Source organism: Zonotrichia albicollis, chromosome 18 (genome assembly GCF_047830755.1).
Source record: "Zonotrichia albicollis isolate bZonAlb1 chromosome 18, bZonAlb1.hap1, whole genome shotgun sequence".
Classification (NCBI taxonomy): domain Eukaryota; kingdom Metazoa; phylum Chordata; class Aves; order Passeriformes; family Passerellidae; genus Zonotrichia; species Zonotrichia albicollis.
In genome coordinates, this window is record NC_133836.1 from 10,525,063 (window position 1) to 10,552,638 (window position 27,576).

The following is a 27,576-nucleotide window of genomic DNA, read 5'->3' on the forward strand; positions in this document are numbered from 1 at the left end:
CCCATGTAGTTAGGAGTAATTCAGCTCTCCCTGCAGAGAGTGAGAAATCTTGGCATAGAAAACACCAACAGAGAAAAGATAAGAGACTGAGGCTTCACTTCTGCAGTGAGCCCAGGGAGCTGCTGTCCCTCCAGCAGCCCATGCACCAGCTGTGGAGGGTCTCAGAGCTCCCCCTTGCTGAGCACAGGGATGCCTGGCATTCCAGGCAATCCCTTTCTGCTTTGGAACAGAGGTACAGACCAGCATGGTAGATCCTCACACCCTCCTTGTACTCCCTACTCTGGCAGTTCAAGCAGTCACCAGCCCTGCTCTTGCTCTTCCCACAACGTTCCTCAAAGCCCTAATGAGCAGCTCTGCACAGCCCCTTCAGCCTCCCCAGCTGTGCCCTTCATTAGGGCCTGACACTGCATTGTGTGGGAAGGCTCCCCATGCATGGGGAATGTTTGGGTTTAATGGAGGGTCTTTCACACCACCAAGGGGGCATGGAAATGAGAAGTGTGATCAAGGGACCAAACAGAAGTGCAGGCTTAAAAAATGTGTATGGAGTAAGACAGATATGGAATCAATTTGAGCCTTTATCTATCTATGGGGTTTATCTAGGGAATGCTAGCATGTTCCAAATGCTGAATGCCAGGAGTAGATAATACTGCTCCCCTCAAATCTAGAGTTCCTGTTACAAGCAAAATTCATACTGAGTTACTGAAATGCTTCCAATACACCCTAGCAATCTTCTCTAGAGCTCAAAAGTGCAGTGTTCTTTCCAGATAGTGATATTTTACTTTTTTTCTCTACAATGAGGTTTATCACCAGGGGATTCTAGTAACATTTACTTAGGAGCTTTACTGTTCTACAAACAATAATTTCAGAGAATCTAAGCTAGTGAGTGAGTACAAGAGACCTCATCTTGCTCTTCCAGCCCTAAGAATGATTCATTTTGGCTATATGATAGAATCACATCCAGGATCCTCAAGATTTCTGTGGAGGACTCCAAGCACTCAATGTTTCCAGAAAATTCTCATACTACAAACACCTGAGAAAAACAAGCAACCAATACTGGTAAAAAACCAAGAATCAATCTACCATAAAATGGAATGTGTCTGGCTGTGACACAATCCTTTCCCCTTTTCAAGGAAAAGAACAACTAAATGCAATTCACTGTCCTTTCTCAATGTCATTCTAATGCCCTCAAAGAAAGATACATTTACTTTCAGAAGGAAGGCATTGCAAGTACCTTCCAACAACATACCAAGCCAGCTTCTTCCTTCTCCTTTTGTTTCTCATTTCCCAGAGCACTCTTAGATCCTTGGGGTCTGCTCCATGTCTGGGTACAGTTCATTCTGATGATGAACCGGGACACTCCTCACACCCTGCCAGCAAGCAGGGAGTGTGTGTAGACCCTGCCCTAGGAGTTCACCCACACCTCCAAAAACATCTGCCAGCAAAACCGGTACCAAGAGTAGGGGGCAGCTTTGGCACAGGACCTTGGCAGGGCTGGGAAAGTGGAACAGATACTGTCCCTCAGACGGGCTCCCTGCCTTCCAGGCTGACATTACCTCCTTCTCTGCAGCTCCTGACTGCGAACAGGGGAAGGGCTCCCCAGGGTAAGCACACACAGACCCTCAGGAGAAAGGAGAACCAAAGGGCTCAAGACCCTCACGCAGCGATGCCCCGGGGAAGAGGGACGGCTGTGCTGCGACTACCGCGTGGGCAGCCCGAGGCGAGGGCGGCTGAGGGAGGGCTTGAAAGGCGCCCTCCGGAGTTCCGGGAGAGTGAGGGCGGTCATGAGGGTGAGGGACGGGGAGAAGGGCGCCCTGAGGGAGCCCCGGGAGGTGAAGGGCAAGCAGGGACGGTCGCCCTGCGGAGCCCCGGGAGGGTGAGGGCGGGAAGGGACGGTCGCCCTGAGGAGCCCCGTGAGGGTGAGGGCAGGCAGAGAGGGCCTCGGGAGGGTAAGTGCAGACAGGGACGGTCGCCCTGAGGGGCCCCGTGAGGGTAAGAGCAGACAGGGACGGTCGCCCTGAGGAGCCCCGTGAGGGTGACGGCGGGCAGGGACGGTCACTCAGGGAGGGTGAGGGCGGGAAGCCGCAGCCCCACCCTCAGCAGCCCCAGCCCGAGGGTACCTGAGGGGAGGGGCGGGACACGCGAGGCCCTGAGCAGGTGCGCCCCGCCCCCGCCGCCTGCAAGGGCCAATCAGAGAACTCGGGGGCGCCTCACGCGCCACACAGGGCCGTGGGCAGCGGCAGCGGGGGCGGGTCTTCCCTCCCTCCCTCACGCCCCGCCCGCCGCCCCATCCCCTCAGCGCGGCGGTGAGCGACGGCCCCGAGTATCAGTTTAAGTTATTTATTTGCTTATTTTGCCCTGCGGCCGCCCTGAACCACACGACGGTGTCTATTTGCAGTATTTGTCTTTGTCCAGCCTCATGTGCTCGGGGTTGTAGGGCATCTTGGCGAAGCACATGGCTGCGGTGCGGTCGCAGTTGCAGATGAACGCTGCGCACTCGCTGTTCTTGCCTGGAGGAGAGAGAGGAGCGGTCAGAGCCCGCGGCTCCTTCGCCAGGCGCTGCAGAGGCTCGGGCTGGTATTTCTGCTGTCAGGTGTGCCCATTTCACTGCTGCCATCGTTCTAGGGGGGAACAGGCTTCTGCCCACTAACCCAGTGCCTCGAAAGCTGTGTGTTCCTGCCAAGCTATCTCTCTCCTTGCCCTTTCTTCCCTTCCCTACAGCCTTATTTGCCAACCTCTCTGCTCTTTACCTCCGTTCCAGAGCCCTGCAAAGTCTCCACGATTCACCAGAGGTGTCTGGCAGAAACTGTATAACAATGCCGAGTTAACGTGCTGATCTCTTGCATACTGCCTTTAGAATGCCTCCCAGAATAGTACTCAATCCCCTGAAGACTAAACAGGCTTTTCTATATTCTGTTGTACCATATATCTTCACAAAGTTTGAATTGTGGGCTATATAGAGAATACTCATTCCAGTCCCTGTGTGAGGTGCCCTCTTTCTAAGGACCAGGTCCCCTGGCAAGAACTTGCACTGTGCCTTCCTGCCACAGAGGTGTGAGTGTAACACAGCCCTGCTCTTTCCTGAGAAAGGCTGGAGAACATCTGGGGTGAGGTGGAAAGGGACGTACTGCTGCATGTGATCTGCCCATTAGAGCAGCTGTAGTGGTACAGCTTAGTGTATGGGTTATCCACGAGGAATTTGCAGGATTCCATTTTCTTTGCCTGTGTGTAGCAGTTATCATGAGCTTGGCAGCACCTGGGAAACAAGGAGTAAAAGGTTAGAAAATACCAGAATCACAGGCTCAACTGACCTGTAAGACACACAGATACATTAGATTTGCTTTGACAAGGCTCTTGACTATAAAAAAAAAAAGATACCCAGCAATAAGAGGGCAGACACAAAGGACCTCAGAGGGATAGAGTTGTGCCAGCTCATGGTCCAAGAGATATCTGGTAAATAAGTACTTATGGGAGCATCTTCACAGGTGTCTATTGGGCACAGGGAAAGCCAAAGCCAGTGTTTACCCTCCACTTCCCCTCAGTGCCTGGTAGCTGACAAGCTCTTAGCCAACACAATCCAAGACTTGGCTGCCAGATTTGTGTGTCTCTAAATTGCCCATGCCATTTCCTAGCATTTTGCAGCCCAGCCTGTACATGTTGATGGTCAAGCACCAGGCAGAGTGTACAGAGCTGCATCCAGGCTCTGGCCCAGCACTGCTGCAAAAAAAAAATGCTGGAATGAGCACTCTGTGTTGCCATAGAAGAGAAGAGCTACTGTAATTATATTTTATCTTAGTAATAAGGCATCAAGGTGTGATAGAACACATCCTTTTCCCCTGAATCCATCTGTGCAAGCAAGCTTCCTTCACAGCAGCCAGAGAGTTTTGTAAACGTTCACAGGCAGGGCCAGCTGAGATGAAGCTGAAGCAGCAAAGCACAAGCAAGGCAAGAGGATTGTAAAAGCAGAGTTGTACTTGTCGAGGTCGTCCACGGGAGTGCCGCTGCCCCCCAGGCCGCAGTAGCAGCCGTAGCCGTTGAATTCCAGCAGAGGGTGGCTTTCGGGCAGGGTGCACTTGATCAATTCACGGAACAGCCACACGGCCCGGGGCGAGACCTCCTCGGCGCTGGCGGCGCCCACTGCGGACAGACAGACAGACAGACAGAGGGAGGGAGGTTAGAGTCAGGTTCGGGGTTACCTGCACCAGGACAAGGGTACCTACACACCCGACAGCAGGAAAAGCAGGGCCAGAAACTTCATCCTTGCAGCTCTTGACACAAGCACTGGTGCCAAGGGAAATGAGTCTTTATATAGCAGGCTCACCTTGACGTGGTACGAGATAAACCAGCCAGTATTTATGTTACTAAATGCAGACTTCTTCCATCGGGGGCTGTGGGCCCCAGGTTGTGGCGTGACCAGTTGAAGGCCAGTTGAGTTAAATCCATAAAAGCTGGACAGGCAAATATTTGCTCTCTAAGATTTTGCTATTAAATTCTTGTAGTGTTACTATTAGAAGTCAGCCTGAAAGATTTGGACATTTTTAAAGGCTCTCTACTAAAATATAATAACAGTATGGAAGTTTCATTGTGAGTTTCTGGCACACTAATAACCACCTGCCACTAATACTTGCATCCTCTTTTTATGGTATCCCCACATATCATAAATCCCATATCTCTCCATGAGTTCTCCTGGCATAATTCAGAGAATAAGATACAAGTTGTCCAATCACATCAAATGACCATTTAGCATGAACTCAACTGAAAAAAAAAAAAATCAAGCTATTCTTTACTTTAAAACCACAGAGGAGAAGGAGGTACTACTAGACAAGAATTAGGAGCCAAGTGACCTGGAAAATCTTTAGGTGGCTTAAACAAGGAGTAGTATCTGGTTTTATGTGGCCTTAAGCAATCTACATTGGAAATGAACCAGGCTTAGAAGTTTCAACATACACAGCAGACTTTGGTGACTTGAAGCAGTTTCTCCAACACCAATGCAGAATCCAGTTAAGAACCTTTGGTTTTCTATGCCATAGGATGAGGAGAGTTGGGAACCTCGAAAGAAGTTCAAAAAATGGGTAAGAAAAATCTTCCTGGAATCAGTCAGGGGTAAGTAAAACAGTGTGCTCATATTTAGACCCCAGAGGCTCTGGCATTTTCAGGGCTACAGGTCTGGCATTTTTACACACTCAAGATACAGTTCCTAGACATGGCTGTCAAGTCTGCATTGATAAACAAAGCACCAAAGAAACAAAGGCCACCTTTCTGCACCAGCCCCATGCACCAGGGTGCTCATGCAGGAATCTTTGGGCTCACACCCCACCAGCAGGTTCCAAAGGGTTGATGAGGACACCTTTCTCCTCACAGGGTCTGAAACTACACCAGGGCACCCACTGGATGGTGACATATCCGTAGGACATCTAGGGAAAGTTAGATGTGGTGCTGAACAACCAGATCCATTCCGACTTCTTTGACCTCTGCAAGTGCTCCCCACTCATGGGTACCTACAGCTGAACAGAGGCTGGGTTGATTTAAGATTCTCAGTGTTCTAATCCAGTATTGAACAAACATTAAAGGCTGATGTAAAGGACAATCTGTACCAGTTAGTTCAGAAAAAATAATTTTGTCTTTTGCCCACAGATCAATCTGGCAACTTTCCCTTCAATATCTATTTAAGAGTTCTCTGTCTTCACTGCCTTTAACATTAAAAAAAAAAAAAAAATTGTTTTCTTTCCTATGAAACTTAGGAGTCTGGTTCCTTTTTCTCTGTTCTCAGTACATGATGTATCATTGTTTTCTAGAAAGTTTCCAGTCAACTGGCCTTTTTAAAATCATAAGTCAACAATTTCCTACACTGTTAGTTCAACAAAAGGATCACCAAGTGTGGGAAAGCAAGCATGAGTATTACAAGTGCCTCATGAGAAAAATCCCAGCAGAGTAAAGATTTTTCCTCCAATGCTATTTTTGGTTTCCCCCAACCTGTGCTGTATACAAAATCACTGGTCCCTTGGTGCACTTGTGAACACATTTCAACCTATAACTGGTTCAAATTTACAGGCTTAAGCCTTAAATTATTTTTAAGGCTTTTTTATAAGCCCTATTGCAGAGCTCCCTACTATTCCACACTGTTAAAATTCTCCTTTCTCTCTTTTGTCTGTCAAGGACTTTACTTCGCATCTCCACATTATATTTCCTTGCATCTCGAGCTTCCTTGGTCCACCACAGTCAATTGAATCCAGGGTATGTGCTAAACCTGTAAGCAACACATTATCTCCTTTTCTGAACCTACAGATACATACACAAAACCTTTGTAGTGTAAAGAGACACAATCTCTACTAAAACCAGATCTGCCTCACATTATAAACTGGCCACTGCCAAAATGTGGGAGCAGAACAGCAAGTCAGAGACCTGCCTGGGGCTTTTATCCTCAAGGCAGGATGCAGCTCCTGCCAGGTCCTGAAATCTCCCCCACAGGAAAACCTTGCACCCCCAAATAATGACAGAGAAGGACAGTTTTCAAATAATTTATTAGGAATTTAAAACTGAAATCTGGAAAAAGGGTTACAGGTGTGGAGAGAACAAACACTGGAGTGTAATAACTTACTGGCTTAAAAACACAGCTTTATTTCTTTTAAAAAAAATGCCCACCCTGAAACCAGAGCCCCAGCCTCCAGGCAGTGGCCAGAGAGTGACTCACAGCCCAGCAGCAGCACAGCTGGCCCGGGATGTCTGGAGGGGGCACGGAAGCAGCTCAGCGCATACACCAACAGGGAGGAAAGCGCTGTCCGCAGACCCAAATTTGAAGTATATAGAATAAAAATAAACCCAATAAAATGCAGCTCTTCTTTAATTAGGAAATATTTAAAAAAACAGACATACAGACTCTTGTCTCAGTAACAAAAATTATTGCTTTGTGTTTTCAGTACTGATCTGTTAAGTACCTTCTTACCTAAACAGAACTCTCCAAACGCATCGCCCAGGTCAGGACAAGTTCCAGCAGACGGGGAGAGACAGAAGAGAAAAAGGGCCCTGTGGGCACTGTGGCCCTTCCAGTCCTTTTCTAAATGCCCATCTCCTTTACAGGGGCTCAGTTTGGGGGAAGAGAGGGAATGATTTTTAAAAACTTAAGATGAAGCTTTTATTTCCCTGGGAAAAGAGTTTGGCTGCATCTTAATAAAAGGCTTAATCACCCCCCTTAACAAGGTCTTTGGTTCACTGAAATCCAGACCCAAACCTGCCCCATGTATTCCTGCTGGAGGTCTCCCCTGGCAGAGTGCTGGTTGGCAGAGGCCTGGACCATACCAGGGGAAGCCCCAGCAGGTTCTGGAGAAGGGACCAGATCACCCCGCACAGGACAACGGACAAATTCCCACAGTCTTCAGAACACAGAGTAAAGCAAACGGGAAGCTGCAATTCTATAATTCATATAATCCCTGAGAAGCCCTTAACCCGCCCCCAAATCACCACCCTAATGCTTTTCTCCCCTGTTAATGAATCCCCATCCCAGAGCCCTGCCCTTCAGAGAACGACTACCCAAATCTCCCCCTGGCTGACACCCCTTCGATACCCTCGCCTCCGGAGGAGGATCCCCTTTCCCAGGAAATCTTGACGCAAGCGATAAAGTTTGGAGAGTGAATTCCTTTCAAAGTAACCAAGACAAGCAACGGCGGCAAAGCCCTTTCCCTAAGCCAGCCCAGAGCTGGTGCTACGGAGCCCAGGGATGGAGTCTGTACATCAAGCAATTGGAAGCAGCTTTAACCCGCTCAGCAAAACAGCCGATGGCTGGTACGTTTCACCCCGCCCGCCCCCCCGCCCCCCTTTCATCTCATCTCATCAGAGGTCTTAAAATCTTACAGTAAAAGGTGTACAAAAAAAGAACAAAGTCCTGTCAGGATTCTGCTGGAGAGTATTGCTCACGCTGCGGCACCAGGTCCAGGACCTGGAGCTGCTCCTTGGAGCCAGGCTGCAGGCAGCAGCCAGGTTCAGCTCACGATATTTACATATTATACAGGAGGAAAAAGAAAACCCCACGTAAAACTAAACCTAGGAAAAAAAATCTTTCAGCTGTAAGGATAGTGTTTTTCACTTAGCAAAATATACATTTGTTTTGTTCCATAGCGATGTCCAACGTTTTCGGATCCTTGGAGTTTCACACTTTTCAAAGCCTCACATTTACAAAACAGAAACAATTAAAAACAGTTTCTTTAAAAAAAATAGAAATACAGCAGTTCCTCTCAGCCTTTGCTCTCTCTCTCTGTCTCTTTCTTCCCTTCAGAACTGCATTCTTGTTACATACCGTGCTTCAAAAACACTGACGACAACAACAGAGTTGAAAATATTCAAAACAGTTTCAAAGCCAAATAAAAATACTCCTCAATGAAAACTACCTAACACAATCACAAAGCCAATTCATAAAATATATCTACTAGCTCGGGAAAGAGCAAACAACAAAAAGAAGGGGCAGCCCCCAAAAAAGATAAAAAAATAAAATAAAAAAATAAAACTAACAGCTAATAAAATAAATAAAAGAAGAATCAGTGGGCTGGGGGCAGGGAGGGGAAGCGTAAACCGTCGGTGGTTAGTAGGAAAGCGAGATGATCTCCTCGGGTTCAGTCCAGTGTGGTCTGGTCAAAGGGAGAGATCGGGCAGGGCGGCAGGAGCCTGGCAGCCAGCCGGCAGTGTGCAGTTTGATTCAAGAGAAAGGAAACCTTGGCTCATCCCCCGAGGCTCACCAGATCCTCCAGCCACGCGCTGTCCTCGGTCAGGTCACTGGGGAATCTGCGGGAAACAGCAGGGGAGGGAAGGCACAGGGTCTAGAACAGCCACAGCTCTCCTCCTGGGGCTTTCTTCTGGTGTGATCTGACAGAAACACCCAATACCCAAACTTTACCCCAACACAGTCTTACTCTGCACATCACTGGCACAGGGACAGAGCACAGCAGAGATGTTTCTGTCAATGGCAATGCGCAGGCTGGGGAACAAGGTCTCACACACTACATGGCCTGGTCCCTGGGAGGGCTGGGACATAGCAGAGTCCAGCCATTTCCCCAGCACTCAGCTCAGTCCAGCCCTGCCAGGATGCCATGGGCTCCTGTCTGTGGACACAGCTCCCTCCAGGTTTTGCCCCCCTTTTTGAAAAGCTGGTTGTCTACTTTTTTAAATTCTAAATTTTAAGCCAGCTAACTTCAGTCACATTTGCAAAGCAGACAAAAACTATTCACCAGTTCCCTCTCAGCCCTTCCAAGGACCAATACCAGAACTGATCAGATTGTCCTTCTGCCCTTTTCCCAGGCAGGAGATGAAAAAGTTCACTTCCCAGAGACTGGTCTCAGCAGCAGTGAGAACAACCAGCTGCATGGTGGAGGCTTCCCCAGCCCCACAGAAGAGCCAAGCTTGTCTCTCAGATCACCACTGGGTTGTGACTCTGGCCAACCCTGCAGATGTTTTCTTTTTTTGTCAGTGCTTCATTTTCTTACTCTTTGTGCCAGACCCTAAGACACTCCACTCCCAGCCTGGGGAGTGTTCAGCAGGAGCCCAACCTGCCAAGCCTCCTGGTTCAGGAGGGAGCCCAGGCTCCTCCCACAGGCTGGGCCAGGCCATGGAGCCTCACAGCAACATCCACAGCTTCAGCTGAGAGCCCAAGCATAGGGACCAGCTCAGAACCTCACTCCTCTCTCTCATTACCTGCTCCTGTTCAAAGCTGTCTTACCTCCTGCCTCCTTGGTCCCCAGCTTCAGTGATACCCATTGGTAAAAGCTGTTGCAATCAAGGGACCCTGGGAAGAAAGAGTTAAAACCCCACTCTTAAACAAATGAACAGTGAAGAAGAATTGCTAACACAACAAATTCAGTCATGGCCCAGATGACAGAGTAAATGTTTTCATTTGGAGGTGCCAGGTCTAAAGATCACATCGCCCTGCAGAATGCTGTGCCAGGGCCAAGATGGGCTCTTGGAAAGCCTGGGCTAGATCAGGGAAAGGACTGGAGATCAGGACCTTGAGTGGTGATCAGAGAGAGCCAACAGTAACCAAGCATGTGGGCTCTGCACTGCCCATCTTGGTCTGGGGCTCAGCAGTGGCACAGCCAATGCTGCAGTGGATGACATTTCATCACCAGAAAACAGACAGTGGGCTGAGGGAGCTGCCCGCTGCTGCTCAGCTCCCTCACCACGTGGGGACACAGCCCACTCCCCATGTCCCTCCCTCCACAGGGGGCACAGAGGGAGCACTCACCCCTAGGCTGTGTCCAAAGCCGGTGCTCGGGGCTGGGCTGGCAGCGCTGATGTAACTGCTGACCCCTGAGTCCTGGTTGGCGGCCCCGTAAAGCTCTGCCATGGGCCCGGGACTGGTGGTGCCCAGAAAGCCTCCGGTGCGACTGGGGGTGGAACCTACAGCAGGCAGCAGAACTACGGAGTGAAGATCCCAAAAATGCAACCCCGTCCCACCCCCCTCCCCAGCCCCTTGGCAAAGCTCCTGCAGGGCCCGTGCTGGGGAGGGAAGTGGAGTTACCTGTCCCTCGCACCACGGCCGCCGCAGCCGCTGCTGCCGCCATCGGTCCATACGCAGTGAGGGGGATTGCTGCAAAAGAAGGAACAGGCAGCTCAGGAGCACTGTGGCTACATGGGAAACTCCTCAAAGGGAGCCTGCATTTCCTGCTGCAAAAGACTGGGCTCACACATATGTATTGGCTTAGTGCACCACAGAGGACATGAAAGGATGACAACGGGGAAGTGCATAGCCCTGAATTTATCAGTGTTCTTTTGCACAGCCAGTGTCCAGGGGATTGCACGAGCCATGCTCTGTCAAGCCCACATCCCAGAGCAGCCAAAGGCACGGTGTGGAAGAGCTGAATGAGAAGTGGGCAATTTCAGATGTATCCTGTCACTGCTAAGCTTGCAAGATGCAGTTAATCTGAAGCTACAGATCCAGATTTTGGCAGTAAATGTGGAGAATGGCAACAGCTCAGGGACAGCAGCTGAGGCTTAACATCCTGAGGCTCAGCCCTTCCTCTGTCTCTTGTTAATATTCTCGAATAACAGTTTAATAGCCTCTTTCTCCCTATTTCTTTGCTCAACACATACCATTCTCCCCACACTGAGTTTTGCTCCTGATTGCTCAAAACCTCATTGTATATTGTAGAAAAGCAGGAAACATATACCTAGGGAGCAGGAACTAGAAATGGCTTAATTAAAACAGTAAGTCTTAATTTATATGTAGCAGTTCTAATTCCCAACTCTACTGCCAGAGGCATTCAGCCCTCGGGGCAGAAGGCATCTAGCCAGTATGTTTCTCTTTGCCCTTAAAATGACTGGGTCAGCATTTCATGCTTGAATGTGAAATTCGCTGTGATTCTGTTTAGAGCACCATAAAAAGAGGTCAGAACAAATCAATCGCGTAAAGGCTGAAACCCAGACTAGCTTAGGAGGGAATATTTAGTAGCAGGCACCAGTGTGTTTCAAGCAAACGTCATAGGAGGCTTCTATCTGGGTTAGCCGCTCATTACAGGCCCTGGGCCAACGCAGGCATGTTGCTGCTCCACATCATCCCCAAAGATGCTGTTCTGGGCAAGAAAGGCTGCTGGCAGCCACCCTCCTGCAAGTCCCTAACACATGAGTGAATGTGGTTTTACTGAGAAACGAGGCAAGGTCATCTCAAAAGCTCCAGCTCTTTTTCCAAGAAAAATCCTTCTTGCCTTTGCAGTGTTATCTGCTGAGACACCAGGTTTGTGCTGGGTGACAAAGCACCTGTGTGTGCATCCCTGCCTGTGCCATGCCCTCCCCTTGGCTCCCCTCCCAGAGCTGTGGAGCGCAGCCCGTGTGTGCTGCAGCCACTCAAGGCACGAGGGCCCTCGAGCGCACGGCTCTGCCCTCCCCAGGGCCAACTGCAGCCTCTGCACGGGAACCACGGCCCAGCCAGGGCTGTGCAGCGCCTGCTTAACAGGAGGGAAGCGTCTCGGGGAGGGAAGGATGCCACGATCCCCAGCTGGCACTTCAGCGAGACACTCAGGACTGTCAGCTAACGTGGCACCCAGCCAGGACAGCAGCATTAATAACTTCTTGTTGTGCAGAGCTCTGGTGCACCCCCAGCACCAGTGATAGCCAGGCCCGGGGTAAGTCACCTCTGCTAGGAAAAGGCACAGGACAGCTGGGGATGGACATGAAGGGAGAAACTATTCTACCAAGTCACCGACATTCCTCTACAAATGTGATGGGTTTTGCAGAAAAACACACATGTAAATAAACAACTGGACACACATCTGCTTTGCTTGCCAAGCAGAAGGCTCAAAGGTGCTTATGCAGCTGCATACATGGTGTCAGGGAAGGGTTTTGTTATGAGGGAATGGGATTTAGTTTTCCCCTACCTCCCTCAGGGAAATTTGTTCATTGGTGGCTGCCAACCTCAGCATCCTCACAAACAGAGAGTCCCTGAGGATTAACATAGTTTTGTGCCACAGAAACTCCCTTTCAAGCCTGTTTGTACTGCTAATTCCAGAAGAGCTTCCTAGGAAGGTTTTCCATACCCCTTTGCAAAGAGATTCAAACCCTGAAACAGGTGGGGGCAAGGAAACACTGGGAAGGAGGAACACTATGGAAATGAAATGGCACATGGGGAGCAGGGTGCTACACAAAGCTGCTTTTCTATGACAGAAACCAGGGACAGGACAGAGCTGGGGAAAACATGGCCATGGAAGGGAGAGTAGACAGAAGGAACATCACGTAGGGAGAACACACTGCACACACCCCAGGGGCTGAGGATCCAGAGGGCATTTGCACTTTGAGGAAGGACACGGAGAACAATCCTCTGCTCCCATTTTGTTCCACAGCTCCCTACAAGTACTGCAGGACTTTGCAAGGTCCCACCACACTCACTCCTACCTGGGAAGCCTGTGTGGGAGTAGCTGGGGAACTGCACCACTCAGAGCAGGGAAAGCATTCCCTGCAGCCCCTCCTTCCCAGGGAAATGGGGTTAGAGTAACCAGGAGTGCATCCACATCCTCTCCCAGCACTCCAAATTTCATCCTTGCAACAGCTCAGGTTAAAGCCATTTGTAGACCTGTTGAAGTCACCCTGTTCTCTGCAGCTTCCATATCTGGTTTACATACAGCCTGGGGCAAGGAGTTAAAAATGAGACAGGCAGCAGGAAAGGACCTGCATGGCCCTCTTCAGAGGCAATACACATGGCTCTGATTGCCTCTCCATCTTTCCATCCCCAGCTTTGAATGGAGCTTATCCAGATGAAAGAGGAAATAAGGCACATTTCCAGTCTAACTGCGCCAGGCTGTGGAGCAGCAACACCACTGAAACAGCACAAAGCCCCCTTCTCCCCTTGCAGCTTGTGAGTTTAGGAAATGAGTGGGACTGACCTGTGAGCTCAGGGAGGACGGGGGCACTCGGGAGAGGGGTCCGCTCTACACGGAACTCTAAAAACGAAATGCAAGACAGCTTAGGAACTCATCAAACGCCCCCAGGGAGACCCCCAGAGACACAGCAGCCAGGGTCTGCTGGGGGAGCAGTCTGCAGCCAGACTGCAACCAGGCCAGTGTCTTCTTTAAACTGATTTATAACTGGTGCTGAAAGGTGCTGGACTCCTGCCCTGAAGGCTGAAAGGATCCATTTATCTCAGAATAAATGTGGCCAGGGTAGGGCGAGTTCAAGCATCACTGTGTAGCCTCAGGTCTGCCCTGGAGCACCACTCTGTGACCTGGCCAATCTGACCTCTCAGCCAATCTGACCTCTCAGCAGCAAGGCCAGTGGGTGCTCAGTATGTGCCACACTCAGCCTGGCACAGGTTTACAATGAGGGACTTGAAGCCACTACAGCTAGATTCATGGAGAGCTTCCAGACAGCCAGGAGGCAACAGCAACTTTCAGCCAGTTAGCCTGGGCTCACCTCAGACAAAGAGGAAACTTCCCATTCCCAGCCCTTAATATCAAAACTTCATATATCAACCATCACACTGAGGGATGGAGTAAGGAAGGGATGCTCAGAGTTGCCACAACTCTAGAAAACAGCAATAACACAGTGTGTCCTTTAAGTGTGCTCTGCCTCATTCCCTGGCCTGGCAGAGAGCAGCAGGGGAGGCCCCACAGCTCTGAGCAGCTGGGACACAGCAGGTTCCAGCCATTGATTGCTGAATCCATGTTCTCAGCACATGGCAGTGTTAGAAACCACCCAGTTAGCAGGGGATCTGCAGCCCCCTGATGCTTTGTGAAGGCTGTGAGTGGTCCAGGCACTGCTCAGAACACAACTGCAGTGCTGCAGGCACCTGCCTTTTGCGTGCCCAGGAGATCCCTGGCACGTGGGGTTTGACATTCTGTGCTACTTTCAGAGTGGTGGCAACCCTGGTAAAGAGAGACAGACACACACAAAGGCGGTGAGACAGGCAGAGCTGCGGGGCCCTTCTGTGTCACAGCAGCAGCAGCCCTGCAGAGGAGGCCAGCAGAAAGGACATGGGAGCAGCCTTGGGCTTTTCCTGCCACTGCAGCGTGAGGATAATCCTAATGAAGGACAAGCTGTTCCCACCTATTCCAGGGCTTCTCCAATCCCCCTTCCACATCCATCTCCAATTTAAAGAAAGACCAAACAGGGAAAAGGGTGAAAGGGGCAGAGCCTGGGTTATAGATCATGCCAGGGGCTCCCATCACCTGAAGGCAGACCAAAGAACAGAGCAGGGAGCTCCACTCACCAGGGAACTGGTAAGTGTAACCAGGTGCAATGCCAGTGTAACTTCGACTCGCGTAGGTGGCAGCTTGGAAGCCTGGATAACCTGGGGAAGAGAACAGGACTCTGTTACTGCAAGCTGGCAAGGTCTGGCTGCTCACCAGCAGCAGGAGCATCCTTTGGCATCAGACAGCAGAGAGGGGTAGCAGCAGAAGCCCCAGGAGAGCACTGGGCAGAGCACACAACACGTGTGAGCCTGCAGAGTTTTAGCAGCCCCATTTAATTTTTCCTTGTTCCAAACATGTAAGGACATGGAGATTTCCTTCTCAGACTCACAGCTCTGCAGACTAAGGCTTTCTGATGCATCAGCTGGATTTACAAACAGGAGATCAGGGAGCAGGGGGCATTTGAATGGCTGAGTCACTTTTGCACTAGAAGGGTTGGTGAATGCAGGTACAAAGAACATTTCTTCATGATGCAGGCAGGAGCACAAGCCCTGCTCTTCCCCAGGGAGCTGACCACCTATAGGAACAAGCCTGTGAGAGTGCAGGGCATTCACTCACAGATGAATATTTGAGATCTCCCAAGACAAGAGTCCGTATATTTCCCAGTGACTCAGTTTGAGTCTTGCTGCTTTAAAATTCAGATGGCTTAGAAAAGGCAAAACCCAAAACCACAGGCTGGAGATTTATTTTCCTTCAATAAGTCAAGAGAAAACATTGGTGGAAAAATGCCCTTTTGGGGGTTTTGTTCAGTGACTAACTGCTACTCAGCAGGCTTAGCACTGAGAGCCAGGCTGAGTACACCCTGCCCAGCAACACCAGCAATGATCCTGAGCAAACAGTGCTCTTGGGTCAGCTCAGTCCTGGCTCCAATGAAAGTGAGAAGAGAGAGAAGCCAGGACCAGCACCCACACTGGTAGGATCATGCTGACTCTCAGATCCAGGCATGAGGTTTTGTGGTCCTACAAAAGATAGGGCTACAAATGACTTTTGTTTTTCATTTTTATCGGAATGCTTTTGTCTTGGGAGCATTGGTAGACATGAAACCCAGCCTGCTTGTCACCAGCTTCTCTTTACAAGACAGTTCCATGATAATGTATAACTTTCCCTGCAATACCAGGTATTTACTGTACCTGAGAGTGAGACAACACTCAACTAGAATTTAAAGGGCGTTTCAACAGTCTGTATATGGCAGTGGGGACATTTACACAGACGACTGCTTCAAGTGAAAGCGTAGCGGCTCTTTAGTCAACTAATTCATCAGAAAGCCTGTACGAGATGAAGAGGCCTGGGTACAGATTACTCCACACTCAGCTCTGCAGTTACATCCCGCTCCACATGAAGGAATTGCTGTCCACGGGCACTGCGGGACCGTGGAGGAGCTGTTGAGGGGCAGAGCCGCCCCGCAGGGGCTGCGCCCGCCCGGCTCGGCTGTCCCAGGACCGGCCCGGCTGTCGCAGGCGGCGGTGGCACTCCGGTCTGCAGTTTTTTCCCGGTGCCAGCAGAGGGCAAGTTGCGATCGCGAACAGGTCCCGGCGGCCCCGCACGGGGAGCGCTGCCCTTGGCCGCCCCGGCGCTCCCGGAATAAACCTCTAAGCTGCTGCCTGGCACGGCCGGGAGCGGGGGGAGCGCGGCGGAGCTGACCGGGGCTTACCCAGCATGCCGATCCCCAGCATGAAGGCATCCATCCCGTAAGGCATGACTCGGGACCGCCCTCGTGCAGAGCCCGTTGGGGACATCACCTCCTTCGGCTGAGCTTTTTTACACTCCACCTGCCACAGGAAAGTAAGGATCAGGCTGGCCTGTCACAGGCTGGATCACAGACTGTCACAGGACACAGCCACAGAGCACAGGCAGGTCAGACAGGGCTGCCTGCATGACAGCACGTCCCAGCCCCAGCCACCTCTGTCAGCCTGCCCTGCTGCCCTTCTCTGGCATCACTGTCCCCAGCCCACATGGTGCCAGCCTTCCCTCTTGCTCTGCAGCCACCACAGGCAAAGGGGAGCTCCAACACTGCTTTCCTCCTTGTGCTGTTGCCCTTGATGTTCTACTTGAGCCTGCACCAGAGCCTCAAAGCCTAATTTTCCTCATTTCTGAATAAAGGTAAAATCTGCCCCTTCCCAGGACACTACAAGGTTTAGTGTAACTTCAAAAACTCCAAGCGCAGTACAATTCCTTGTTTAGCTAGCTCTTCTTAACTCAGTATTATGCTTCCCATATGGTTCCCCCCATACGGTGAATTTCTTCCCCAGACTGACTGCTGTGATTTTTGGGAAAAGACTCAATCTGATTCCCCACTGCAGAGAAGATGCATCAGGACCCAAGTGCCTCACACCCTGCCTCTCCCACACCTCAGTCCCTGCTCCCCCAGGTTCTGCCCCAGACACTCACCATTTTGTTGTTGATCTCATGGAAGTGGATTTCACATACTTTTTCCACAATGTCTTCACTTTCAAATGTGACAAACCCAAATCCTGAAGAAAAAGCAAAACTCCCTGATCAGGTCAGACCTCTCGCAGTTTGAACTCCCTACTCACAGCCTTTTACTGGCAGGAGAAAAGGAGAGTACAATCAGCCCTTTCGAAAACAGCTGTCACTCATCTTCCCTCTCCAGCAAATTCTACTTTTATGCACAAGAACAGGAACTGTCCTCTTATAGATTCTCCCCTCCTACTCATCCCGTCCTTCCCACCCACTCTGAACCCAATTGGTCTCAAACCCAGGTTTGTTGTTCTTTGGGTTTTTTTAAACTTTGCTATTTGCAAGGCAAACCACATGGCTGGTGAGACTGGGGAGGATCTGGGCAGATGCTCACACAAAGAACCGGTGGGGAAACCAACAGCTGCTTGCCAGGACATCACCACCCTCGCTAAACGCACCCCACCAGCAGGAACACCCTGCAGCTCCCTCGCAGGCACTGGCCATGAAGCCTCGTGTGAGCAGGCACAGATCAGCAGTGCAGCTGCACACAGCGAGGCAGACACAGGCACAGCGATTTGCAAAGTTTCACCAAAGCAAGGTTTGTATCTGGGGTAAGACAGGACAGCGTGTTCCTGGCCCCTGGCCCACGCTCGCACCTCCTTTCTCTCACCAACCCCTTTGCTGACAGCTCTGGCAAAGCCCAGCTCGGGTGGGCAGACTGAACTCCTCTAAGCTGACTGCAACTGTTTCCGGAGAACTGAGGCAGGTGGGAGGATGTCTTACAGCTCGCTGTGCAAGCAAGCTGGGATTAAGCAGAACTTTCTGCTTTCCAGAGCTGGCCAATTCCAGAGCTGGTGTTGTAAAATAACATTCAAAAGCAGATGGGAATCCACTGCCCAAACCTCACCTTTTCTCCACACTGCCAGAAACACCTTGCTATAAACTCCTCCATCTGTCTGTGCCCAGGTAGATTCACACCACTCACCTCAACACCCATTAGCAGAGGAGCTCAGGAATTCAGCAGGAAAATGTCAAAAGCAGTCCTGAGCCCCATCAGACCCCCACCGGGCCTGCTATGCCCTGGTCTGAGCCCATCACTGTTGACATAGTGGCTAGCAGCTCTCCCTGCTGCCTCCCAAAATGCCCAACAGCTCTCATTGGACCAGTGACTGGCAGGCACCCATGGAGGAACAGGGGTTAATGCTTCTTCCCTTTCAAGATGAAGCTGGAACAACATCCTAGGACTGCCGAGGCCTGGCAGTCAAAGTAGATTGAATGGCTTTAGAAAAAAGTAAAAATCTGAAGGGCACAGAGAGTAGCAAGAGCAGAAGGGAGAGTTCCCTCACTGCTCTGGGGGCAGGACTGCTTGGAAGTGCTTCAAACAACACACAGGAAAGCAGCCAGCATAGGGCTGTTACTGACCCTGACTGGGAAGAGGCTGAAGCTAAGTTTGCAGGTCAAGCTGTTGCCATTAAATCTCCAAGCTGGATGCAAGTGTCAAGCCCTGCCACACCACCAGGTAGTCGGCCTGAGGACTGATCAGGAAGGCAGGGACACCCATGGATGGGCTGGGTCTGTATAGCACAAATAGCACAGCCTTGCTCCATCCTGTAACCAGACTCCACCAGCAGGACTCGGGTAAGAAAAGGTGACCTGGGAGCACAAGTGGGCTCCAGGCCGAGGAAGGGGCGAGAAGCAGGCACTCTTCAGGCTCTCGTGTCAGCTTTCCCAGAGCTCAGATTACTCGGGACAAGGTAAGACACACACTGCAGGCTGGAGCCACGGAGGTGAGCATGCAGAGGAGGGGGCCGTCTCCTCTCACATATCTGCAACTCGACGAGTTTACAGCACAGGAAACGCACTGGACAAAAGCTCTCTGTGTTGTGAGGGCCGCTGGTAAAAGATGCAGATGCAAAAGAATGGGGTGACTGGAGGCAAGATAGAGAGCAGCTGCGACCCGCATCCCCTGCTGCTGGATACGGACCCCTCCCTAGGCAAGGCAGGAGGCAAATCCTGTGCAGTAACCCCTCCTAGGGCCAGGAGACAGCTCTCACCTCGGTGTCGGTTGGTTGTCTTGTCAAACATCAGCATCGCATCATCCACCTGCAAAGAGAATGGCTGCAGTCAGATTATTACTGCTGCAACAAGCATCCTCCAACACAATTGTTCAGAGCTTCCCTGGCTTTCCCAAACCTGAGGGGATCAAGATGAGACATCCTGTCCCCGAGAAGGAAACAGGGTGGGCACACATATGCAGTACACATAAGCTATCACACCAGGCACTTCCTCAAGCTGCAACCAGCATGGTCCCCCCACCAGCCCAGGGCAGGTGCTGCTGGGCTGAGCCCTTTTGGCCCAGCCCGTGGCAGCAAGCGACCCCGATTGTTTGCCTGCAGCTCCAGCCGGGGGCCAAGGAGCAGGGAGGGCATTGTTCCCAAATCCCGGCCTCAAAGGAGAGGAGAATCAAAGGGGGGCAGAGAAGCAAAGCTGGAGAGGGGAGAGGAATAAGGGGCCTCCCAGCGGTGGGGGAAGCGGAGGCCTCAGACAACAGAGCCTGCCTGGGAAAGCTGGGAGGCGCCCCCACCCCCACCCCATGAGGAGCCTTTCCTCTAAGTGAGGTTTCCCACTGCTGGAGGCTGTAATTAGAGCAAATTTACTGCAAGGCCTGAGCAGGGCCGCCTTCCCGGGGGGAGGGGCGGCCGGATCCCATCCCCCAGCCGGCCTGGGGCTGCTCTCCTCCCCGGCACATCACCGCCTGGTGCCACTTTTCCCCCCCATCTTCCCGCGGGTGTTGCCTTGTGGAGCAAAGCATCCACTCCGCAGGTCAGCCCGAGCAGGGTTAAAAAATACACTTCAATCCCCTCCGTGTAAGCTCCAGTGTAAACCTGTCCCACTGACCCATCCCTCCTCTAATACCACTGCCTTAATCCGATTATGAAACTGGACGTGCAAGTGCTCAGGGGAGGTGGCAGCAGTCTCCGGCCAGCAGCTGCCCTGGCCCTCCTCCTTCTCCATGTGAGACAGCCCCTCCCTGAGCAGCGAGCCCTGCATGCCCCCCAAGTCTAGAGGATTTCCCCCTTGCCTTGCCCCAGGAAGAATTTGCATTGCTGGCTGCTCCTCAACAGTCACTGGACAGGGCAGAGCGCTGGCACAGGCAGCCACGGGCTTTGCCCTTGGAGACCCCACAACCCCAGTCAGGAAGGGAGAGGCTCCTATTCCCAGGCCCCCAGGACACCCAGCTCCACCTCAGGGCCAGGTGGATGGAAGGAGCCCTTACTGACAATTCCAGTACCATCATAAGCAGACAGGGATCATATTTGATGCCCTTGGCATTGTCTAACACATCCACTCCAGGTGACAACAGACAACCTGGCTCCTGCTCATCTCACACACTTACCATCCTGGCTCAGCCTCCTCGGCCAAGTAAACAAACACCTGAGAAACATGCCAAGCATCCAGCCTGGAGCCACAGGGGACATAAGCCTTGACACAGACCTGAAGCAACTCCTCAGCAGCTTCCCAGGACACACAGTGAGGGAGATGGGCACTGAGAGCAGCTCCTCACACTGTCATTCCCCATTGCCATTTGCTCCCACATCTGCACCATTTCCCTTCATGGCGTAGCACAACTGTGATGTGCTGGAGGGAAGCCAGACATGGCTTTAAAAAAGTTCAACAGGTTTTATTGTCTGGTTTTCCTTGTTTTAAAATCTAGATCCATTCCCCCATGCAGTTCTCAAAAGGTTGGAGAAATAGCTGGTGTCCTCCACAGTAAACACTGGGAGAAGGTTGTGTCAAAGGCACTCTGAGGCAGTGCCACTCCTAGCTCAGGTAGCTGGAGACCACAAACCCATCGCAATGAGAGATGGGCGTGAGGGAAAAAAAACCAAACTAGTGTCAATGAGCACAGGCCCACTGCTGATTTACTCTGTCTGACCAGCCCTCCTCTCTGCAGAGCCTGGGAAGCAGGAGCAACTACAAGTGGCAGAGCTCATTGCACTCCCACACAAACTCCTGGCACAGCAATATCCCAGGCAATGGCTGGGCACTGCCACAGTGCTCAAGCACTCATAGAAAGATGTGCAACCACTTCATCCCAAACCATGCTGTATGCTGTGAGGAGAGCTGCAGCTTTCCTCCTTCTGCGCTTTTTCCAATGGCTCTGCTTTGAGGTGTACCCAGCACTCCAAAATGTACTTGCCTTGCAAAGACATATTTGTTGTAACACATGTGCTCTATTTGAAAGCTTGTTTCCTGCTAAAAACTAAATCTTACACAGTACATAAGTGTGTGTGTGTATATATATGTGTGTGTGTATGCACACAACTCCAGGGCTTCAACTCTGTGTATGGCTGTAACTGATATATTTTATTGCCATTAAAACCTACACATGACCATCTTTATGTCTCCTTTCAAGGCAGCCTGTAGGTTGAGTTGGGTGGTCTCAGCACACACCTGTGAGGTAAAGCAGGGCCCAGATCCCCCCTAACCCTGGCTACAGGGGATACATCCATCTGTCTCCTGCCATGGATAACTTGGGCAGACCCTCACTCTGAGGCACCACATCCAGCACCCACCAAAGCTCTGGCTGCACCGACTCTACCCCACCACGGGCCGTCAGTGGGCAGCTATTGTGGTGCTGAAGCACCGCAATCCCCCACCCCCGCTCTTCCCTCCGCGCTGGGCCTTTCCCGGCTGGGCCGCGCCGGGCCCCAACAAAGGCGGCCGCCGGCGGGGCCGTCGCGATGGCAACGCGGCCGCCATGGCAGCTGGGGCCCGGATTAGCGGCTCACAAAGCCGCCCCGCAGCGCTCCGGGCCCGCGGCCTGCCATGGCCTTCGGAGGGCACCCACCGGGGGCCTCCGGCACCCCGGCACAGGCGAACCGGCGTTCCCGAGGGATTCATCCCCTCGTTCCAGCCCCGCGGCTCTGGGCACGGACACCTTCCACAGGCTGCTGCAGCCCCTCCAACCTGGCCGTGAACCTGCCCTAGATGGGGCAGCCACGGGTTCTGTGGGCAGCCTGGGCCGGGGCCTCGCCAGCCTCACAGGGAACAACTTCATCCTAAGAACCAATCTAAACCTGCTCTCTCTCTCTCTCTTTCAGTTTGAAGCCATTCCTCCTTGTCCTGGCACTACATGCTCTCGTAAATGATCGCCCCCAGAAACCTGGTGCCTTGAGCTAGAGGGATCAGACAGGATGACATGGTGCTCCCTGCTTTCTAGGTCCTAAATGTTCCTATGCCTTCCCTAAATAAGAAGGAAAATAAAAGAGGAGTGATTTTTTTTTGCATGCTTTCTGTCTGGGCTAAAATGTATTTTTCAAAAGCATCTATCCTAATTTAAAGTGGTGGCAAATCTAAGACATGCTCAGGCTTGTGGCCTGAGGGTGACATACAAACCTTCATGCAAAAGCCATCCAGCAGCCTGGACTCACTCCCCTGTCCTCAGAAGAAGAGCATGATCTCCCCCTAAGGCCAACATCTAAACTGAGTTTGCCACTGGATTCTCAACAATTGACTAAAAATCACCAAGGGACCCTGGCACCTTGAGCTTGAGGAAATCAAGACAGGATGAGCTGGTGCTCTCAGCTCTCCTCTCTAGATCCTAAGTGTTCCCGTGCCTTCTCTGGACAGGCAGGAGGAAAGAGGAGCAATTTTTGTCTTGCCAGGTGCTAAAAAACTGTGAGGGCACTTGGAAGAAGAGTGAACAGAGTTCACTCAGAGAAAGCCCTTTCCTCAGAGGGTAAGTCCCCTAAAGAAATACTTCAAAAGGGCATCCTCAACAGTTCCTTTTCACACAGTCCCAATGCAATTCCAGAAGTAGCACTACATCCAAATTACAGGAAAATGTCTGCCTGAAAAAAAAAATCTTTTGAGATGAGAATACCATGACTGAAGCTTCAGCACCTCTCATTTAATGGTGCCATAATCACAAATGATCCATATTCAGCCTTGGCCAAAATACCTGAGGGTTTTCAGAGGTTTAATTCCACTCTATTATCTTTCAATTTTCCTGTTTCATTTTTAGTTATTTGCTATGGGGAAGCCAATGACATCCCCATGCAGATTTAATAAAATAATAATTTTCAATACCATTTTGATAGGAAATGTTGGATGCACTTTCACAAAGGTAGATTTTGAAAGTTGGTAGTTTTGAAAGCAAAGGGTTTGTGAAGATGGATATCTTCCACCTGAACTGTAAATAAAAATGTCTGAGCTTGTCCTAGAAGGAATCACAGCAACATATTTGTAGTAAAGTTAGGCAGAAAAATAGTAACTGTTGAGACAGCTTCCATATGGAAAATAGAAACTAAACTATCTAGAAACCACTCAGCCATCCTGTCAAGAGACAGACAGCATTAACAGCCCTGTGAGGTCCTCCCAGCTGCACAAACAGGACAGGCCAATTCCAGGAGGAGGATGCATGGGCAGAGAGGCTGGCTCCAGGGAGCAGGTGTGCTGTGCCTTTCAGACCCTTCTTACCCCACTCTGCAGAACTCTGGGAATGAGACTTGGCCAAGGGGACAGAGCCTGCTCCATGCCACAGAGAGCAGAACAGCCTGTCCAGGTGTCCTTGCCCGCTCTCACACAGGCACCTGGCAAATATCAGGTGAACCCCAGAAGACCTGAATGACCATTACTGCTGGAGTGGTTTTGGCTGTGTGCCTACCAGATGCGGAGCACAGAGAACCCTTTGTTCCAGAGGCATTGTCACCACAGGCCAAACTGCCTACTGCCACAAGAGAGGTCATCAGATTCCCCTTCTCCTCCCCTCCCCATCTGTTCATGGCAACCATGTTATGTGTGAGAATTTACATAAATTGCCCTCTGATCTGTGGAAGAAAATCCAAAATCCAGTTTGGAAATCCACAGCAGGTTGACAAGTAGCTTTGATCCCTGAAATTTCCAGAGAGCGGCAGATTAAGGATTAATTAATTAACATTCTCCCAATCCACAAAGTGAGAAAAATCATGGCCACTGTAAGTACAGAAACAAGTCTTCCTTAAAGGCATTTGCCATCAGTATCTGAAGGTTTTCCTATTAGTCAGCAGGGAAAACCATTTCACACACCTAAGTCAACCAACCCATTCTTGTGGCAGGAGTACATGAACAGGCATTTGTGACAGACCCACAGACCCTCACCTGATCCAGCACCTCAGATACTGTTGCCATGAGGGAAAATCACTGTAACAGCCATCATCCCCAGTGAGACCTCAGGACTTCTCAGGTCCAGAATTTGGATGGAGTATTAGATGGCAGCCTAAAGGTCAGAACCTTCCTCAGACCCCAGATCTTTTTTCTCGTTTGCTTCCAGGGTATTTTTAGAGAGGAGATCTCTCTCTGGGCAGGAGAGAGGCTGAGCTTCCATGGCCAACTCATCCACACACAATTACCTCAGGCCCAGTGAGAGATGCAGACTGGTTTTAAGCACTTTCCAAGCACCCTTGGTGCTGCAACTGATTAGTGAGTCATGCAAAGACGTCACTGGGAATGTATTTCCTGCACTGCTGCTTCACCAAATGTAAAAGCACACAACAGAACCATGAGTTCAAAAACCTGATTCAGGTGCAGGCCCCCATTTCTTCCAGGACCTCTGCACTTCCAGTTTCTGTTAAGATCAGCTTCTCTCCTGATGGCAAACAAAAGACCAGCTGCATCAAGTTAGAGCAGAGCTCTGCCTTGCCCAAAACCGCCCAAGATACCAACCAACAGACAACTTTGGAAGAACATAAAGATAAGGCAAGGATATTACCACAGAGCCCAGAACACTACATCCCCATCCAAGCTATTTGTGATTTGGAGATTTCCTGAATTCAAAGAGGTGTCTGGGTGTGTTAAAGACCTTCCATGAATTTGCCCAATCATTTTGGAGCCTGTGTAAATTTTAGTAACAACATCCTGCGGCAAAGATTTCACAGTTTAGATATGCACCACAATAAAATGACTTTATTTGTTCTAAGCCTCCTCCTATCTTGCAATTTATATGACCTTCTCTACCACAAAACTTCATCAGACCAACTCTTGCATTAGAAAGACGAGCTGAGTTTTTTCAATTTTGATTTGAAACAAATAACCTTGCTTACAAGATGAGACACCCAACAGTCCAAAGAAATTACTCTGATGGACAACTCCTTTTCCTCCCCAAAAATAATACAGAACAACATGTTCCCACAGGTTGAAGTAGCAAAGGAGGAAGCTGCAACTTGAGCTCCTCTGGCATTCTCATACATGTTGAACTAGACAGAAGACTAGCTGTGCCTGAGGTGGTAGCTGCAAGACACCTTCCTCCTCTCTTTCTCTTGCAGGTTTCAGTGAGGGTGGTAGCCTCAATCTAGAGAAGCTGTTGAAATAATTCCTTTTGCTGTCTAAAGAGCTTCAACACCATCCAACTTAAGCCAAAGTACTTGGCTACACATACTGTGAATGAAAGTCTTTCCAGGACTTCTGTCCTACAGTTGAAAAAATAATCTCCTTTAGAAAGCATGTGCATGGCCTGAGCTTGGAGCTCAGAGAGATTCAAGTTTTGGAACCAGAGAGGTGTTTCCTAGAGATCCAGCTATGCTCAAAGGCCTCGCAGCTGCACCTGACAAACCACAGCCAGCTTGAGATCACTTTTCAGTCTTTCTCTCTGTACTAAAAAAAGAAAAAAACAAAACCTTTGTATTTTCTTTCTCAGGAAAACAGCAGCCCATGTATTTTAGTCAGAGTTTTGGAAGGGAAAAAACCCCAAAGTGATTCCTCTTTGAGGCAGACACACTGTATTTGGGATCCTCTTTAAAGATTCACCTTTTGTGCCTGTTAAAACCAAGAATTTTGATATGAAGAACTGGGGTGCCAGTCTCTCTCTCTCTTGCTTTATCACTAAGTAATACTCACGGATTTCCTTTTCACACATTTTCACCTTTTTTTTGCCACTTCCATTTTACAAAGGTGAGAGAAGGTTTTGGACACAGCAAGGAAAGATAACAAAACAAAACAAAGAGAATAAGCAGAAATGCCAAAATGGAAAAATTACATCTGGGACTTTTGTCTAATGAAATAGAAAACCATTTCCTTTGCAGACCAGCTAAAGTTCATTTTTTTTTCCTGCTAATGGACGTGGGAGGTGTGCTGGTTCTGACCTGAGATGCACTGACACCAACCACCTTGGTAGGCTTGTGAGCTGCAGTTCACGGATTTGAACTGGAGAGAACATTATGATAATCTAATTTGACCTCATCTGTTCTGCAGGCCATAGCACTTCCTCTTGTAATTCCTTCAGCATGTACATGCTTTTTGTCTGGGCTAAAATGTATTTTTCAAAAGCATCTATTCTAATTTAAAGAACTTAAATGGTGGCAAATCTAAGACATGCTCAGGCTTGTGGCCTGAGGGTGACATACAAACCTTCATGCAAAAGCCATCCAGCAGCCTGGACTCCCCTGTCCTCAGAAGAGCAGCATGATCTCCCCCTAAAGCCAACATCCAAACTGAGATTGCCACTGGATTCTCAACAATTGACTAAGAATCCCCCCTGGCACCTTGAGCAATCAAGACAGGATGAGCTGGTGCTCTCAGCTCTCCTCTCTAGATCCTAAGTGTTCCCGTGCCTTCCCTGGACAGGCAGGAGGAAAGAGGAGCAATTTTTCTTCTGCCATGTCCTAGGTAACTGTGGGGCCACTTCAAAGAGAAGGGAACAGTTACAAAGCTCTTTCCTAACAGGGTAAGTCCTCTAATGAAATGCTTTCAAAGAGCATCCTTAACAGTTCCTTTCCACACAGTCCCAATGCAATTCCAGAAGCAGTACTGGGCCCAAATGACTTGGAAAGCCTCAATGAAAAAACATTTTCTGAGATCAGGATACCATGACTGGAACTTCAGCACCTCTCACTTAAAGATGCCGTAAATCAAAGAGATGAAGACCACTCATGGTGTCTGGGACACCCATAAAGATGGGATTCTAGGAGACCTCTGAAATCACAAAGCACATCATAAAGAGCCACCAAAAGAGACTGTGCATCAAAATCATGTTTTCCATGAGTAACAGCTGAAACTGAAGGCAACAGGCTTAACCCTACAAACCAGAGGTGAAGGCCACAAGGCTTTCTTCTGAAATGCACTTTCCCATTGATCCTGTCCATCCAAGCTCTCTACTGTAGAGAAGCTCTCAGGAAACAATTCTCCTGGCCATGGGTGAATTATTTGAGGCTTAGTCTGGAAGATGGTTACAGGCCAGGAACGATGCTTTACACAAGAGCTCTGAAGAGTCTCTCATCTGAAGTGCACAGATGAGTCAGAAAATTGCCCTGAAAACAGCAAGTCAATCTGACCAACCCTAACATCTCCCCATGGAACTTCCTCAGAACCAAGGGGACAACTGCTGCAGCCCCACATAGGCTTGAAGCTCTGGATGTTGTCCAGGACACTGGCTCTTCAGAAATTAATTGCTGTGCAGAACTCTCCCTCCTGCCCACTCCAGAAAACAGTCTCACACAACCACGCCTTGCCTGACATCAGAACACCT

General features: G+C 50.2%; 2 protein-coding genes across 6 annotated transcripts in view; both read right to left on the reverse strand.

Annotated features, from left to right (window-relative positions):
• Window positions 1-2,338: 2,338 nt before the first annotated feature.
• PLA2G1B (phospholipase A2 group IB) lies at window positions 2,339-8,252 on the reverse strand. Of its 2 annotated transcripts, XM_074554353.1 has the most exons (4): window positions 4,222-8,252; window positions 3,972-4,134; window positions 3,126-3,253; window positions 2,339-2,507 (listed from the first exon to the last, which is right to left on the reverse strand). In XM_074554353.1, exons 1-4 carry the CDS (start codon window positions 4,253-4,255, stop codon window positions 2,386-2,388), a joined length of 447 nt encoding a protein of 148 aa, XP_074410454.1. In that variant the 5' UTR covers window positions 4,256-8,252; the 3' UTR covers window positions 2,339-2,385. The 2 variants fall into 2 exon arrangements, with proteins under 2 accessions (XP_074410454.1, XP_074410453.1); XM_074554352.1 differs by having other exon boundaries at window positions 2,400-3,253.
• Window positions 8,253-8,394: 142 nt separating this feature from the next.
• The window catches only part of MSI1 (musashi RNA binding protein 1), a 28,569-nt gene continuing 9,387 nt past the window's right edge, over window positions 8,395-27,576 (reverse strand). Inside the window, exons 7-15 of one of the 4 annotated variants that reach the window (XM_074554347.1) lie at window positions 19,127-19,175; window positions 17,043-17,125; window positions 16,306-16,423; window positions 14,675-14,755; window positions 13,353-13,409; window positions 10,499-10,567; window positions 10,223-10,395; window positions 9,701-9,766; window positions 8,395-8,769 (exon numbers count right to left, since the gene is read on the reverse strand). In XM_074554347.1, the coding sequence (XP_074410448.1) occupies window positions 9,725-9,766; window positions 10,223-10,395; window positions 10,499-10,567; window positions 13,353-13,409; window positions 14,675-14,755; window positions 16,306-16,423; window positions 17,043-17,125; window positions 19,127-19,175 (672 nt within the window). In that variant the 3' untranslated portion in view covers window positions 8,395-8,769; window positions 9,701-9,724. The remainder of the gene's footprint in view (window positions 8,770-9,700; window positions 9,767-10,222; window positions 10,396-10,498; window positions 10,568-13,352; window positions 13,410-14,674; window positions 14,756-16,305; window positions 16,424-17,042; window positions 17,126-19,126; window positions 19,176-27,576) is intronic. The other 3 variants (XM_074554348.1, XM_074554349.1, XM_074554350.1) reach the window with 3 other exon arrangements.